The 15,467-nt window shown below is 43.7% G+C and overlaps 1 protein-coding gene across 14 annotated transcripts in view; it reads right to left on the bottom strand.

The window, feature by feature from the left end:
* The window catches only part of LOC133474115 (A-kinase anchor protein 13), a 226,047-nt gene that overhangs the window by 173,433 nt on the left and 37,147 nt on the right, over positions 1–15,467 (bottom strand). For all 14 annotated transcript variants that reach the window (XR_009787354.1, XR_009787353.1, XM_061765461.1 and 11 more), the window contains exon 3: positions 3,834–4,002. Coding sequence is in view for 12 of the 14 variants with exons in the window: in XM_061765461.1 (XP_061621445.1) it covers positions 3,834–4,002 (169 nt within the window). In the remaining 2 variants the exon portion in view is untranslated. The remainder of the gene's footprint in view (positions 1–3,833; positions 4,003–15,467) is intronic.

The raw sequence follows: 15,467 nt of genomic DNA, 5'->3' as shown, positions 1-15,467 counted from the left end.
GCAACTCAAGAGTGGAGGAGAGTCCAACCCCTCTCGAGAGGACTGGTACCAGAGCCCAAGCTGTGTGTGGAGGCGAGTCCGACTATATCTCTCGACCTCACATACCAGCTCGGGCTCCTTCCCTGCCAGAGAGGTGACATTCCACGTCCCTCGAGCCAGCTTCTGTAGCCGGGGATCGGATCAGCAAGGTCTCCGCCTTCGGCCACCGCCCAGCTCACACTGCACCCGACCCCAAGGGCCCCTCCCACAGGTGGTGAGCCCATGGGAAGGGGGACCCACGTTACCCTTTCGGGCTGTGCCCGGTCGGGCCCCATGGGTGCAGGCCCGGCCACCAGGTGCTCGCATTCGAGCCCCACCACCAGGCCTGGTTCCAGTGGGGGGCCCCGGTCACCAGCGTCCGGGCAAGGGAAAACGAAGTCCATTGTTTGTCGTCATCATAAGGGGTCTTTGAGCCGTGCTTCGTCTGGTCCCTCACGTAGGACCTGTTTGTCATGGGTGACCCTGCCAGGGGCATAAAGCCCTAGACAACTTAGCTCCTAGGATCATTGGGACACACAAACCCCTCCACCACGATAAGGTGACGGCTCAAGGAGGGGCACACATTCATACCGTCGGGCAATTTAGAGTCTTCAATTACTGCATGTTTTTGGGATGTGGGAGGAAACCGGAGTCCCCGGAGAAAACCCCCGCAGGCACGGGGAGAACATGCAAACTCCACACAGGCGGGGCCGGGATTTGAACCCCAGTCTTCAGAACTGTGAGGCAGGTGTGCTAACCAGTCATCTAACGTGTCACCTGATATACAAATTTAAGATTCAAATTAAATTTGCCTTATGTCTTTGCTTTTTTGTTTTGGTCTCCAACTTGAGCCAGGCCCATCTCCACCTGCACCTGCTTCAAGCTGTGCCACATGAATAGCATCCTCCTCTTTAAACACTCTCATTCTGGAAAATAATTGGCTAAACTCATTGTCTGTTGCTCTTCATTTTTCATAATTACCAACTTCAAAAGATAATCCCAAATTCATCTTCCTCCTCAGGAATATTTTAAATACAATATTTTTCCGTTTTTATCGGCCATTTGGCAGCACGGTGGACGACTGGTTAGAGCGTCAGCCTCACAGTTCTGAGGAGCGGGGTTCAATCCCCGGCCCCGCCTGTGTGGAGTTTGCATGTTCCGTGCCAGCGTGGGTTTTCTCAGGGCACTCCGGTTTCCTCCCACATCCCAAAAACCTGCACGTTAATTGAACACTCTAAATTGCCCGTAAGTGTGAATGTGAGTGCGAATGGTTGTTGGTTTGTATGTGCCCTGCGATTGGCTGGCAACCAGTTCAGGGTGTACCCCGCCTCCTGCCCGATGATAGCTGGGATAGGCTCCAGCACGCCCGCGACCCTAGTGAGGAAAAACAGCTCAGAAAAAGGATGGATGGATGGATATTGGCCATTTCTGAATTTGAAGTTTGTTCATTCTGTGTTGTGACATAATCCCTAACATCGCTCCGTCGCGTCCCACATTTAACATTAACATCCGTAAACTAATTAGATAATTGTAGGCGCGTTTCCTAATTAATACAAACTGTACTAACGGATCAACTCTTGTCACTGATGTTACGTGTGCTTCGCGGTTCCGCTGGGACCACAATCAGGGCCACGACCCGCAGCACCTTAACGCAAAAATACAAAAGAGGAGTCCAACAAATACAACACGGGCTGATCTGATGAGTTGTTGCTTAAACGTAAGAGTAGCAATAGAGGATGTCCGCTCCAGAGGTGGGTCGAGTAGCCAAACCTACTCAAGTAAGAGTACTGTTACTTGACAATAATGTTGACTCAAGTAAAAGTGTCGCCTATCTGACCATTTTGGTCATAGTCTTGAGCCCTGTAAATGGTACATCGCTGCCATCTTTTGGTGATTTTGTGTCATTACCTATTGAAAACAAGCTTTATCTGGAAGCCACTTCATTGTGGAGGTAAAAAAAAAAAAGCAAAAACGCCTTAAGTTGTTCTTGGCACTGAACGTTTGGCTTTTAAAGAACAATTTTACTCATCCTTGGCATTGAATGATTTATTTGGATTTCCATTCATTAAAATGGTAAATTAAAATTTGAACTTTTTGGTTCGCAGTACAAATGCGTAAACTAGGGCTGGAAAAAAAAAATAATAATAATAATCAAATAACTCTGCTAAGTCAACTCCTAAATTGGGTTGACGGAAAATTTCTACCTCAAAGCTCCGCCCGGACCAAAAAAGAAAAAAGGAAAAAAAAACATGTTTGCGCCGCCGGAAACAATATTTTTACACACACATTTACTGCAGACGGACGAACGCAGTGTTGAGCCAATGATAAACTTTGTCAAAAATGACAGAGGAGCATATGTAAATCAAGAAATTACTGAGTTGATTAAAAATAGGTTTCTCAATAATCTTGGCTATGAAAGGGAGATTTGAGATGGCACACAGTTGTGCTCATATGTTTGATTACCCAGGCAGAATTTGTAAGATGGGTACAATTCTTGAAAGAAAAACATGAAGGACCAGTCGAAACACATTAAGTTTTATTTTAATGGGATTCAAATCAAATGGTCAAGAATTTCAGAAAAGCATTATCATTAAACAAAGAAATTAATGATGGTTGCTGTTCAGTCATCAGTCATATTTTTTAAAAATTAAACAAAACATAACCATAAAGAAATGAATGATGGTTGTTGCTCAGTCATTGGTCATATTTAAAAAAAGAAAAAACAATATTTCACAAATTCTGCCAGGGTATGTAAACTTATGAGCACAACTGTACATATATGCAGCCATACGTACGTACGCCCCCTGTCATATTGGAATGAAAGTGTAGGCTATACCTTTTTTTATAACCACTAGGTGGCAGTGGCATATTAGAATGAAAGTGTACACCTTTCTCATAACCTCTAGGTGGCGGTGGAATTTTGGAATGAAAGTGTACAGCTTTTTCATAACCTCTATAATCTCATTTATAAAATGTGAAAGTTTTTTCCATTTCCCCCTATACCCAGGTATAATGCGCACTATTGACTTTTGACATTTTTTGGGGGGGAGGGGGGATGCGCATTATACACGAGAAATTACGGTACGTGCATTATTATGTTCTAATATCACTATATCAGCGGCATAAAAAAACAACGATACTATCGTTTGTCGTGATAGTTTTTGGGAAAAATATATCGTCCCAAAAGATTTGCAATCGTGACAGGCCTATCCATCCATCCATTTTCAGAGCCGCTTATCCTCACAAGGGTCGCGGGAGTGCTGGAGCCTATCCCAGCTATCATCGGGCAGGAGGCGGGGTACACCCAGAACTGGTTGCCAGCCATATAATATACTGAGAGAGAGGAAGAGCAATGGATAACACAAAAATATTGTCCTGACAGTAAAAAAAAAAAAAAAAAAAGACTAACAACTGCAATAAAAATGTGCAATATAGCGGAACCCCGAAGCAAGAACCGTGATATAGCGGAGGATTATTGTATCTGTATTCCGTGATGATAAGTTGCAGGGACTCATTGTTCCCAGGGTAGGACTCATTGTTTCCATGACACATGCATCCTGGGACTCACATAGTCTCAAGTGTAAAGTGATATATGTAGAAGCAAAATAATAATAATAACAATAATAGTAATAGCGGGGGGCGGGCGATTTATTATTCGAATGATCGACCATTAATCAAGAGGAAAATTGATTCTAAAATAATTCATTAGTGACCTAGTGTAAACCTAGGTTCCACTGTAACTGTGTTTTCTCTTTTCAGTGTGCCGCTAATTTTCCTCATTAGGGACGTGGTGAAAATCTGTACAAGCGTCTTACCAGGACATAGCGCCTGCAGGGTGTCATGGCCACTCCTCAGAGTGCTGCTCAGGTGCCTCTGGGTGCTGCCTGCAAAGAGCAGGAAGTAGTTGGTGGTGATGGCAGCACCGCCGTCTTCGTTCACGTCAAGCTCTTCATCAGTGAGCTGCACTGTGATCACGCAGCGGCCCTGCACGCATGGACAGACAAGGGAGGGTGGCTGAATAAGTGTTATACATACAGTCTTTCCCTACCGTTAATGGGCCAAGGCACACATTTTACTGATTAAAAACCTCATGGCACACCTCCAAACAAAAACACTGGAATAATGACGTCTCAATGTACTCCAGGGTTTCCCCCTTCCCATTTATTTGTGGAGGACCGCCACAAAATAGATTTTGGCTTTATCTCGATGTGCTCCTGTGTCTACTAATGATCCATGTTTTTGATTGTATTTGTGTGTATTTTCACTTGGAAACGCCACTCCATGTTGGGAAAACTCTACGTACAGTTGTCAGGATCCTCTGGGTTGAAGATTACACCGCGAAAAGGCTATTACAGAAGCGAACGAAAGTTGCAGCACCGAGCACGGCGAGTTACCCACGCATCCATCCATCCATTTTCTTCACCGCTTCTCCTCACTAGGGTCGCGGGCGTGCTGGAGCCTATCCCAGTTATCATCGGGCAGGAGGCGGGGTACATCCTGAACTGGTTGCCAGCCAATCGCAGGGCACATACAAACAAACAAACCATTCACACTCACAGTCACACCTACGGGCAATTTAGAGTCTCCAATTAATGCATGTTTTTGGGATGTGGGAGGAAACCGGAGTGCCCGGAGAAAACCCACGCAGGCACGGGGAGAACATGCAAACTCCACACAGACGGGGCCGGGGATTGAACCCCGGTCCTCAGAACTGTGAGGCTGACGCTCTAACCAGTCCTGCACCGTGCCGCCTTACCCCCCCATGTGTAACCAAATTTTGTTGACTCCTTTGTCCACAATGATACAGTTTTAAAGTTGTGTAAATGATCTTTGTGAAACAAATAAGGATATATTTGCAACTGTTAAGTCTCATGTCCACCATTAATATGAGACGGTGTCAGCATCCCACTTCACTCCATAATGCCACAGGACTCAGACTGTAAACCCACGGGTTCTTCATTAAAATGATTTAGAAAAATTTCCAATAAAAGTATTTAGTGGTAATTTTATGTACAGTACTACATGTTTTGAAAACAACTACATTGTTACCAAAAAAATAAAAAATCAATTCTGCTCGTTATATATCAATGTTTTATATTCAAATCACGCTCACTGGTCTTTTTTTCCCTTAATCTAAACCCCCCATGTATGCTAATATTAAGTTTAAGTCAGAATCATCTTTATTTGCCAAGTATGTCAAAACACACAAATTTGTCTCCGGTAGTTGGAGCCACTCTCGTACAACAACAGAGAATCAATTGACAGTGAATACCTTTGAGACATAAAAACATAGTCACTGAGCAGTAAAAGGTTACCAGTAATGTGGTAACGCCGATACTTTTTTTTTGTTTTGTTTTTTTTTTGTTTTTTTTTTACAATTGGGAAAATGATGCCAAGTCCTCTAGCTATTTAGAGCACTTTGAAATGACTAATAGAACAATAGTCTGGTGCGAGATCATTGTGCAAGTGGCACAGGGACTTCAAGAAATGTATGTAGTGTAAAGTGACGAGTAGTGCGATAATCTGGAACAATGTCAATTATGCAAATGGTGCAGATACTTCTCAAGCCAGTATTGGTCAAGTAGTGCAGCATTAGGAAGTCTACCCCGGACTTCTCTTTCACCAACTTTCACAAATCCGCTCAGTTTTTTTTTTTTTTTTTCCTGAGTTACTCACCGGTGGGGTGCCCGCGGCCTATGGCGCATGGAGACGAAGGCGACGCCACTGAGGGAAGTGAGCCGGAGTGCAGGTCAAACTCCGTAAAAGAGGATTCCAAATGCTGCTCCCGTCGATTCACCTCGTGAATCCATGCTCTCTACCCAACAAAACGGGGGAGTTTTTTTTCTTCTTCTCACAAAGACCAGTAAAGACTTCAGAGGTTCCGCCACCCTGTGCTGCACAGAGACATGGCTTTGTGAACGCATCCCCGATGGCACCGTAATGCTTCGGGCTGCCAACTATACCGGGCAGACCACATCACGGAGTTATCAGGGAAAAGGCGGCGGGATATGCTTCTATATCAACTAAAAATGGTATACTGACGTCACGGAGCTCAACACACACTGCAGCCTGGACGTGGAGTCGCTGTTTTTGAACTGTAAGTCATTCTACTCTCCGGGCAAGTTCGCTTGATTCATACTCGCGCGTGTCTACATTCCTCCTCAAGCTAACACGAATGCCGCACTGCTAATGCTCAATGAACAAGTAAACAAACTTGAAAAAAAGTACCCAAATTCAGCCTTCATTATTCTTGGGGACTTTGACAAATCTAAATTCAACCACAAACTCTATATACAAGCAACATTATTGACTGTCCTATAAGGGAAAACAACATTCTAGACCACTTGCGATACCACGCTATATGACACATACCTTGCTATCCCCCGTGCAGCTCTGGGATTGTCTGATCATTGCTCAGTTCACCTTATACCAACATACAGGCAAAAACTTAAATGTGCGAAGCCTGTGGTGTAAACAGTGAAGAAGTGGACCTATGAGAAAAAGACAGAACTTCAAGACTGTTTAGACTGCACAGACTGCAGTGTCTTTGAAACTTCAACTGGAAGCCTAGATGAATATACGGGCTGTGTCACATCCTATACTAGTTTCTGTAAAAATTTATGTGTACCAACAAACACATTTCACACTTTCAAAAACAACAAACTGTATAATTGCATTAGAAACCAGCTGACTAAAGAAATTCAGAGCGCAAAGAGAAATTATGAAATAAAGATGTAACAACTAAGTCAGTCTGGCGTGGATGACAATCGCGAACCAACAAGAGACCATCCCCACAAGCAGAGAACAATAAAGGACTCAATAACGACTTGAACACCTTCTATTGCAGATTTGAAAAAGACACTTTCACAACCCACACCCACCCAGCCGCACCACCATCATACCTCTGACTCACCCTTCTTCGTTGACCATCCATAAACAGGATGTGAGACGCATCTTCAAACAGCAAAAGATCAACAAAGCGGCAGGCCCATCCTGCCTCAAAGTCTGCATGGACCAGCTCGCTCCAGTCTTCAGAGTGATCTTCAGTAGAGCTCCGGGACTGTGTGACGTACCATCCTGTTTCAAATGCTCAACCATCATCCCAGTCCCCAAGAAACCTGCAATTTCGGGTCTGAGTGACTACGGCCTGTCGCCCTGACATCTGTGCTCATGAAGTCCTTTGAATGCCGGACCACCTCAGGTGAACAGGTCCGTGGACGACGCAGTCAACATGGGACTGCATTTCGTCCTAGAAAACCTTGACAGCACGGGGACTGATGAGAGGATCCTGTTCGTAGTCTTCAGCTCTACGTTTAACACCATCATCCCCAAACAACTCTCCGCCAAGCTTCTCCAGCTCAGCGTCTCGCCTGCCATCTGCCAGTGGATTTACAGCTTCCTGACGGGTAGGACACTGCAGGTGAGGCTGGGGGACACCACCTCATCCACACGCACCACCAGCACTGGGGCGCCCCAAGGATGTGTCCTCCGCTGCTCTTCTCTCTCTACACTGACTGCACCTCAACGCACCCAGCAGTCAACCTCCTGAAGTTTGCAGTCCACAGTAATCGGCCTCATCCAAGACCGTGACAAGTCTGCATATCGACAGGAAGTGGAGGAGCTGGAGCTGTGGTGCGGCCGACAACCCGGAGCTGAACACACTCAAGACTGTAGTGATGATCGTGGACTTCAGGAAGCATCCTTCGCCACAGCTGCCCCTCACACTGTCCAACTCCCCTGTATCAACCGTCGAGACCTTCAGGTTGCTGGGAATTACAGTCTCTCAGGACCTGAAGTGGGCGATCAACATCAATTCCATCCTCAAAAAGGCCCAGGAGTAGATGTACTTCCTGCGGCTTCTGAAGAAACACGGCCTTCCACAGGAGCAGTTGAGGTAGTGCTACACAGCAGTCATCGAATCAGTCCTGTGTTCATCCATCACAGTCTGGATTGGTGCTGCCACAAACTAGGACAAACTCCGACTGCAACGGACAATCAAAACTGCTGAAAAAAATGTCGGTACCCCCCTACCCACCCTTGAGGACTTGCACACTGCCAGAACTAAGACAAGAGCATGCAAAATCCTCTTGGATCCTACACATCCTGGTCACCACCTCTTCCAGCTCCTTCCCAAACAATACAAACTAAATCTTGGAGACAATTCAACAGCTTCTTCCCTCTTGCCATTAACTTTTTAAACAGTTAACTTACAATTCCACTGTAACATGCTGGCAATTTTGTCTTGAGATTGTTGTCACATCTCTGTTGGACCAATTATACATTATTTATGCACTCACTGTAGTTGTCTCGCCACTCTACACTATTTGCATATCTGTTGTTGACCATCATTGGCCACTCACAAGCTTGAGAAGTATCTGCATCATTTGCACAATTGACACTGTTCCAGATGATCAAACTACGAGTCACTTTAAACTGCTTAAACTTATTGAAGTCTCTGTGTCATTTGCACAGTGGTCACTGTACCAGATTATTGCTCTATTAGACATCTCAATCTGCTCTAAATTGCTAGAGCACGCTGCATCATTTGCACAAGTCACAAAAAAAAAGGAAAAAAAAAAAAAAGTTTCGGCATAACCGTTAACCTTTCATTGCTCAGTGACTCGTCGTACTGTGTTTTTATGTCTCAAAAGTATTTTCTGTCAAATGGCTGTCTATTGTCGTACTACAGCGGCTCCAACTACCAGAGACTAATTCCTTGCGTGTTTTGACATACTTAGCTGTAGTCTGGCTGTAGCAGCCTGGCTTGGTGGCATGGCTGCGTACGGCCAGCCTAAAACAACATTTTAAATACAACAGCTCATCGAGAATCAAGTACCGATTGGAACCGGGACTAACGTTCCAGTTCTCCCGGAATATTTCAAATTGTAAAAAGTTCGGTTCCCAGTTTCGATGCCTAAAATCACTCAACCCAGAAGATGAGAGTGGCGAAAACCAACGAAGAACGTGACCGAAGAGGTGCTTGTGCCCAACGGCGGCGGTGAACAAAAGTGTGTCTTAACTTAGTTAAAATTAATGAGCAGTTGGCAGAGTGCAACACTTGGAATAAGATTATATTGTGCAAAGGAGGCTTTCATGATCTGTAGAAGTCTGACGTGCTCCCTCCGCTCCGACCCTTAGTCTACACCGCATGGAGCTTCAGTGAAGTCAACTCTCAGTCAATTGGGTGAGTGAAACAATAAATAAATAAATACGTCTATGCCAACACTGAGGCAGCTAACAAGGTAAACAGTTGGTTGTAGTTTTGCACTGATGGTTTTTAGCGTTTATTTTAGTCTTCAAACCAACGTAAGAGCCGATGACCGGGAAAAAAAAACCTTCATATTGAGCTAAAACTTCACCAAAGGTCAAACTAGCAACTTTACATCACAATGAATTGGGACAAAATTTACAAATGTCTCACAGTATCACAAACAGTAACCTTGTGCCTCATCGGTGGGTGGGTAAAGGAATCAATGTTTTATAGCATTTGGTTCCATTACTTTCGTCTTCAAAATTCATCGGTATCGTGTGAAGTTACTTTTCTTGCCAAAATGCTGAGTTCTGGTGCGTACCCTTCAAAATAAAAGGCTACAAGCTTAAAATAGGAAGTCAAGTTAAAACTTGCACATATAAACCATTTGAAGCAATAAAACAGTCACAAATAACTATTTTCACAATGCTGTATTAACTTTTAGCTGAAACATTAATGAATATTAAGTCAATTGGTTTACTTCTACACACATTGCCTTTTAGTTCATAGGTTTGATATTGATACTGGTTATAAAGAACTCAGAGTCAAATGCTCATTTTAGTCTATGCTGCGGGCTGATAAGAAAATGGATGTTCATAATTTGGACACCCTTTATTTAAACCTTGTAAACTTTTTTGACCCAGCCGCCTAAAAGAATCGGAATAGAGAATCGTTTGGAACCGGAATCAAAATAAGGAACCGGAATCACTCAAATTCAAATGATGCCCAATCCTACTCATTATATGATACAGAGACAAAACCACAAAGATATTGAGGCACTTTTAATTTTGCGATATTGTGAATATTGTTACATCTGTAGTAACTATACAGACTTTCTGGGGGCTCAGGGGAGGACACCCTGCTACTCCCAAATTAGGATTCATCCGGATCAGGCTCATTGTCATCAGAGTCCGAATGTCCGTTGGCAATCCGCGTTTCGGGGGAAGTTGAACATGATATGGTCACGACCTCACCGCGGGAATTTGAGCGCTCGACGTGACCAGCTTTTAAACACCGTTCGTCGTCGTAGCGTCATCCCTTTCTTTTGGGGGAAAAGGATGACGATGGCACATCATCATCCTTTTTGGCATTAGCAAAACTCTGTTTTAGAGTAAGCTGTCAGTATTTATCCACATTTTTTCGCTCTAACTTGTCCATCACCACCTCTCTCGCTCAACCATGACATGATAATTTATTCTGGTGTTTCGGTTTTGGGCTTAACGTTTCCTTTTTCCTTTTAAATATTTTTGTTTTAGTCAAGAATTTTCACTAATTTTGAGATAATTATATTTTGAAATATCTGCAGGGAAAAGTAATTTATTTCTCTGTGATGTTTCTAATTGTTAAATAAATAAGTAAGTATTTTAAAATAGTGAGTTACTTTACAATCACCCTGTATTACATTTCTGTTCACAGGGGGCAATATTGTTAACAACAAAATGCTTGCAAAAATCTCAATGGTATTACACCAGAACACAATTAGCAATTTTGATTTGCTTTCGCGGGCCACATAAAATTATGGGATGACCAGTTTGACACTTGTGTCTTAGATTTTCTAAGTAGATTGTGCTGTAAAAACATTTTCAGCGTGGGAGTGATAAAACATTTCGTTTGCTGTCCATTTGCTTTTTCACTCCAATAATCGTTGTCGTCTTTTACTGCTTTAGTCTCTTCCTTGTGGATGGATGGATGGATGGATGTTTGTATTCATATGCGTTTGTGTAAGATGTCATTTCTTCCCATATCTTATTTATATGGATCAAAACCGATAACATTTGACTTGCCTTCCGTCGCCCGTACATGCAAATACAATTGAAATCGGAAAACGTGAGAAAGTCTGGATGAATCAGAATGAACAAGTCATGTCAACGAATTACACATATTGAAGTCACATATACTCATCTCTTTGAGTTGCTTTACGTAATGTTCTCTAATTGGTTTATCGCTGCCAGCGTACGTATTACACCTCCGGTAGGAACACTGTACTACCGGTATGCTGCTAAACAACATTTGTTTGGCTAAGGACCCCCGAAAATGGCATCAGCGAAGAGACATGCTTACGAGGCGGGCTACAGGCTATCAGTTACACAGTTGTAAATGGGAATAGAGCAGCCGCGAGAGAATTCAAAATCAAGCACAAGAACAGCGTATCTACAGTCACCATTCGACTGAAGGCAATAACGATACCACAGGACATGAAGATCGAACACTTTAAAGGAGGTCCGTCTTGGTGCTTTCGTTTTATGAAAAGGCGCCATCCGCGCAAAGACTACCGTGGCGCAGCAACTGCCAGCGAACTCCAACCGCTGGACATTGGTGTAAACAGGGCGCTCAAAGTGAAGTTGCGAGCGGCGTGGGAGCGATGGATGAGAGACGGTGAACACACCTTTACTAAGACTGGGAGGCAGCGCTGGGCGAGTTACGCCACCATATGTGAATGGATTGTGGATGCCTGGGCTAAGGTATCTGCTTTGACTGTGGCTTTCGCAATAGACGGCATCATTGCTGAACAGCCACCCGGCAACACGACTGACTCCGACAATGACGAGAGTGAACCCGGCATGTTTGATGGCGAAATTGCCCAGCTGTTCAATTCAGATACAGAAGATGAGGACTTTGATGGATTTGTGACAAAAGATTGATAAAAAAATAATGTGAGTATATTTTTAAATACGTAGTAGAATAATGTTCAACCAAACTCACTGTTTTGCTTCTGTTACCTTGTTTTAGTATGCGCCGACTGATACGGTGCGCCTTTTCTATGGCTTAAGTACAGAAATAATAGAAACAGAAATAATTGAGACTGCGTCTTACAATCAGGTGCGGAAAATAAGGTAGTTGGCCTCGTCGTACGTAGAGAGGACAAAACTCGCAGAAAGTACATTTGAAGGTAAGCTACTTCACACTCATCGTGGCTAAGAGTTTAAATAAATCCCATGTTCGTTTTGGAACGTCAATCAGGCGTTGTAATAAATCTATCTATTACTATGTTGCTAAATGGGTTTACGACAGCAAAACAAAACAAAACATCTTTCGAGGCCGTCAAAAAGTTCGACTTTACGAGCGGTTGGTGAGCTAACAACCCCGTGGATCGTGCACTCGACTCTCAACCTGGGCTACAGTGGTCACGTTATCTCCAACCGCAAGCAGATAATTATCTGGCCAGCTTTTTTTTTCTCCACATCCCACAACTACAATCCATCCATCCATTTTCAACACTGCTTATTCTGGTTAAGGTCGCGGGGCGCAGGAGCCTATCCCAGCTGACTTTGGGCGAAAGGAGGACTACACCCTGAACTGGTCGCCAGTCAGTCGCAGGGCACATATAGACACGGGCAACCATTCGCACTCAAATTCACACCGTCACTGAGTGGGAAATGAACCCACGCTGCCCGCACCAAAGTCAGGCGAGTGTACCACCGTTAGCACATTTGCCTCACAGTTCTGAGGACCGAAGTTCAAATCCAGCTTTGGCTGTGTGGAGTTTGCATCTTCTCCCCGTGCCTGTGTGGATTTTCTCCGGGTACGCCGGTTTCCTCCAACATCCCAAAAACATGTATGGTAGATTAAGTGAAGACTCTAAATTGCCTGTAGTTTGGCTTCAAACAATCATATAATCAATCCTGGTTATGATCGTTAGCAAAACAAACACAGGAAGTCAGCTATTCCATTTTCCGCATTGGACACGTGACATTCAGCATACAGCGGATTAGCCACAGTAGCTCGACCACGGGTCACAAACATTATGCCCACAGGCACCAGGTAGCCCCCAAGGACCACGAGTAGCTGACACGCCTGTTCTAAAAGTTGCTCACCAGTGAAGTGATAATTTAAAAATTTTATAGAAAGGGTTGCATATTGATATTTATATTTATATATATTTATGTTTCCTACCATGCTAAATCGTTGTTGATAATTATTGTGAGAATTATTGTGATTAGTGTCACAGATAAATGTAATTGTTAACATATAATTCAAGGTAATTTTAGCAAATTTGGTATTTCAGAAGTGTGTATCAAACTGGTAGCCCTTTGCGTTCAAAAAGGTTGCTGAACCCTAAGGTAGACTGTCTATTATCACAGTGTGGTCAGTTACATGACACTACTGTTAGTCAGCCAATAATACAATGTAAAAACACACACACGCCCACACACTTGTTTTTGTAAAGTCACAATCGACTGAATTGTGTGCCTGAGTATCGCTCGGAATGAAGTGATTTCACCCGAGGGCAAGACGAGCAGGAGGCGAGGAGGCACCAGAAAGGGGGCGATTGTTTCGCCATGAGCTGCTTTCCACCGGGGGAACTGCGGCTTTATTGACACAGAGGAGGGATAATGGGGACACTTCATCCCGTCGTTGTCCTGTCGCCTACTAAGCCAGACATGCACGGAACTGCTCTTTAGTGTTCAGGGTCATAGTTCCTTCCTTCTCTTGTGTAGCGTGCTAGCCTCAGGGCTTGTTTCATAGATGGGCTTGAAAGCAGCGAGTAATGAGTTTGGGAGAAGGCAAGTGGATCATACGAAGAAGCTTTATTATGCTCTCATTTAGGAGAACTGAACAATAGAACTGAAGGGCTCTTTTCCTTTCGGCTTGTCCCGTTAGGGGTCGCCACAGCGCGTCATCCTTTTCCATGTAAGCCTATCTCCTGCATCCTCCTCTCTAACACCAACTGCCCTCATGTCTTCCCTCACTTAATTTATCAACCTTCTCTTTGGTCTTTCTCTAGCTCTCTTGTCTGGCAGCTCCACCCTCATCATCCTTCTACCAATATACTCACTATTTCTCCTCTGGACGTGTCCAAACCATTGAAGTCTGCTCTCTCTAACTTTGTTTCCAAAACATCGAACCTTGGCTGTCCCTCTGATGAGCTCCTTTCTAATTTTATCCAACCTGGTCACTCCGAGAGCGAACCTCAACATCTTCATTTCCGCCACCTCCAGCTCAAGGGCTTGACTATTTGTCATTATTAAACCTTTAAATATGTTCTGAAATGTCTGTGACATGCTTCTGTCAAAATAGCAACAACAATTACAGTACACTATAAAATGTATTTTTAACCTCACTGAATCAGCCTGTTTTTGAGGGGTGGTCCAGTCTCATGCAGATGAGATGATATCACACTTGTCAATTATCATGTAGATCGGTGTATGGGTATGTGCAAGGGAGACATCGCCAAACACATATCCCTGCCAACCAACACGTCAACAACTTCAGCGAGTATGTGTCTGTAATCAAAATCTAACTAACTTTAATACGTGGACTGCAGGAACAAGCTTTCTAATGTCCCCAATACGGGATCATGAAGATAGAAGTCAAAAGGTTGAACAATTGCCATCATGAAACCTTTTAAATACTTGACTTTTAATGCTTCAAAGGAGACATATTAGGAATTTTGACAATTTTTAAGAGTTCCCATTTGTGTTACTAACATATCTGTGATATGCCTTCTTTAACTCATTCACTGCCAGCCTTCCCAGTTAACATGGATATTTGACTTCTCAAGCCGTCAATGTCAGTGAATGTATTTTAAAATACTCCCAAGGATCAAGAATTATAGCACAATTTTCACCCAATTTTAAGCCTCACTGAAAACAGCCTGTCTGATACAAATGTGCCATTGCTCACCTGCCCCCTATAGTGCTGGGCCAATGCAGAGTATGGCTTTCGTTACCAAGACAAATAGGGTTGGAACTACTACTCCTCAGAATCCCCCCCAAAAAAAAAACAAAGAATGCCAAATGCAAAGTGCTTGTGAACCCCCATAAAGAGAGTATAAATATGTAATGCATTTTCACTGGTGGAGGCAGCATTTCATCACCAAACTACCAAATTGCACCTGTCATTAGCGTACCAAACCCATGCATGTGACATGTAGCAGAAACCTCACCAAACACAAATTGCCTATACAACTTCCAACATGCCGACAATTAAGTATGTTTGAGTATGTGCCGCTTATCAGAAGCTAACGCTGTTGACAGATGCTAATCCATGCATCAAACAAGACTGCAGCTCTGCTTAGCATTTGGCTAAGACATTATAGCATTTCCATGTAGTTGCTTGAAAAGGGTGGATCTTCACCTCGCCTAACCGCCAAGTCATGGTTGTAGAAACTCTGCATGGGGGTGGTATTACGTAAATTAGGTGCACTGTTCCACAATCTGGAAAATTTCAGAAGGGGATGCACACACACACATTTGGG

This window comes from Phyllopteryx taeniolatus, chromosome 2, assembly GCF_024500385.1.
Source record: "Phyllopteryx taeniolatus isolate TA_2022b chromosome 2, UOR_Ptae_1.2, whole genome shotgun sequence".
Classification (NCBI taxonomy): domain Eukaryota; kingdom Metazoa; phylum Chordata; class Actinopteri; order Syngnathiformes; family Syngnathidae; genus Phyllopteryx; species Phyllopteryx taeniolatus.
Note: the sequence above shows the minus strand (reverse complement) of the source record. Positions and strands in the feature narration are given on the sequence as shown.